The sequence below is a fragment of the Camellia sinensis genome, chromosome 3 (assembly GCF_055761805.1).
Source record: "Camellia sinensis isolate YWXY chromosome 3, ASM5576180v1, whole genome shotgun sequence".
Lineage (NCBI taxonomy): Eukaryota > Viridiplantae > Streptophyta > Magnoliopsida > Ericales > Theaceae > Camellia > Camellia sinensis.
The window spans coordinates 201,865,206-201,867,289 of NC_138963.1; the positions used below are offsets into that span (position 1 = coordinate 201,865,206).

At 38.9% G+C, this 2,084-nt stretch overlaps 1 protein-coding gene across 1 annotated transcript; it reads right to left on the reverse strand.

Annotated features, from left to right (window-relative positions):
* Nucleotides 1-260: 260 nt before the first annotated feature.
* LOC145822164 (uncharacterized) lies at nt 261-1,796 on the reverse strand. Its single transcript, XM_082918763.1, has 2 exons — nt 884-1,796; nt 261-484 (listed from the first exon to the last, which is right to left on the reverse strand). The coding sequence occupies exons 1-2, from the start codon at nt 1,794-1,796 to the stop codon at nt 261-263; spliced, it is 1,137 nt and encodes a 378-aa protein (XP_082774889.1).
* Between the last annotated feature and the right edge of the window lie 288 nt (nt 1,797-2,084).

The window sequence follows — 2,084 nt, forward strand, 5'->3', positions numbered from 1 at the left end:
TCTATTTGTCAAGAATCCAATGTGTAGTCTGCTCGAGGCTTTACAATGGATCCGTTATCTTTCCTCTGTAGATGCAATTCTTACCTTATGCCCATTTCTTGCAAATCATCACTTGCTTTGTACGTGTCCTTGTTTTTCCCATCTATGGCCAGCATCGTCCCATAAAAGTTTTCACAAATATTCTACTCAATGTGCATGACATCAAGATTGTGTCGAAGGTTTAATTTCTTCCAATACGGTAGCTCCCACATTATGCTTTTCTATGTCCAATTCAATTCTTCAGACTCTCGTGGTCTTTTCTTGTTAGTAGGATCTTTTCCAAACTTGACTTGCCACAATTGATCCAATTGAGCCATTACTTTTTCCACCGGTAAATCCAAGGATTTCTTTCTAAGCACAGTTAAACCATCAAACTTCTTGTCTTTCCTCCAAAGGTGGTTATCAGGCAAGTAAGCTCGATGGCCCACCCACCCACCCAATCTTACTGATCAACCCGCGTGACAACAGATTATCATTACAAGGAGGGCAAGACAACTAACCTTTAGTTCTCCATCCGGATAAGTCACCATATGCAGGGAAGTCATTTTATGGTCCACATTATAGCTGCATGCATCCGGAAGGTCTGTTCAGTGGAGGCATCGTAAGTCATCACGCCATTCTTCCACAACTCCTTCAACTCATCAATCAACGGCCTTAGGTAGACAGTAATATTAGTCCCTGGTTGATTACGTCCAAGAATAAGTAAGGACATCATGAAAAATGGGGCCTTCATACATCTTCAAGGTGGGAGGTTATAGGGCATGAGTATGATAGGCCACATGCTATAGGAAGTGCTCATGTTCCCAAAAGGATTGAACCCATCGGTGGCTAGACCCAACCTAACATTGCGAGTCCTGCGCAAACTCTAGATAATGCAAATCAAATTCCTTCCACTCTTTACAATCAGTCGGATGCCTCCCTACACCATCATCCATACGCTTATCACTATGCCATCTCATGTCTTTTGCCGTCTTCCTAGACATGTACAATCTTCTCAACCTAGGTGTCAATGGGAAGTAACGCAATATCTTGTAAGGGATCTTCTTACCCTTGCTATCATTTACTCTATACCTAGATGCTAGACATGTGGGACATTTTTCCAAGTGAGCATTCTCCTTCCAGAATAGTACACAATCATGTTTACATGTATCGATGGGCTTGTACCCCAAGCCCAAGTCACATAGTAACTTCTTGCACTCGTAAATTGACCCTGGCACCACGTGGCCTTCTGGTAGGAATCGCCTTTGTATCTCCAAAACCTTGTCAAAAGACTTATTGCTCCACCTATTTTCTACCTTCACATGTAGCATCTGAATAACGAATGATAACAAAGTTGAGTTTTTGCAACCTGGGTACAAGCAACATTGGGAAGCATCTAATAATTTATCAAAGTGTCGTATACCCTCTCTTTCTAGAGTATCACCCACCATAAAATTCCCCCTTTGATAGTCCTCTATCAGTTCATCATATCCATCTTCATCCTCATCATTTTCACCATTGCTTTCATCAAGGTTATTGTGTTCTGGAAGTTCACCGTGTTCTAACCAAGTGGTGTATGATACTATCATCCCACTTATGAGCAAATGAGCCTTCACAATATCATACTCCTGCTTATAAAAGTTACCACAATTGATGCATGGGCACTTAATCTCCCTAGCCTCGCCCAAATGAACCTTTGCAAATTCAATAAATGAGTTCACCCCATCTACATATGGCTGACGGAATCTATCAGAAATTAACATCCAACTCCTATCCATATCTGATCATAAGATAGAAGTTAATACCAATAGGACACAACCTTTTATTATTATTATTATTATTATTATTATTATTTATTTTTTAAACATGAAGACAAAGTAGTTAATATAAGTGTAGAGTGACACATCATCGTCAATAGAGGTGCATCTACCTATAGGCTTTTTTAATTTTGTATCAAGGTTTTGACCAACAAATCCTTTAAAATTTTATTATATCTGCATATATTATGTATTAAGTTAAGTGTTTTTTACATTTATCAACAGAAAAACAAAAAAATAAATAAATAA

Excerpts from the sequence above, each read along its gene's own strand:
- LOC145822164 (XM_082918763.1), bottom strand. The coding sequence starts at position 1,796 with ATGGATAGGAGTTGGATGTTAATTTCTGATAGATTCCGTCAGCCATAT. Across the intron at positions 485-883 it reads GTTTGCGCAGGACTCGCAAT|TAAGATTGGGTGGGTGGGTG; the intron begins GTTAGGTTGGGT and ends CGGGTTGATCAG.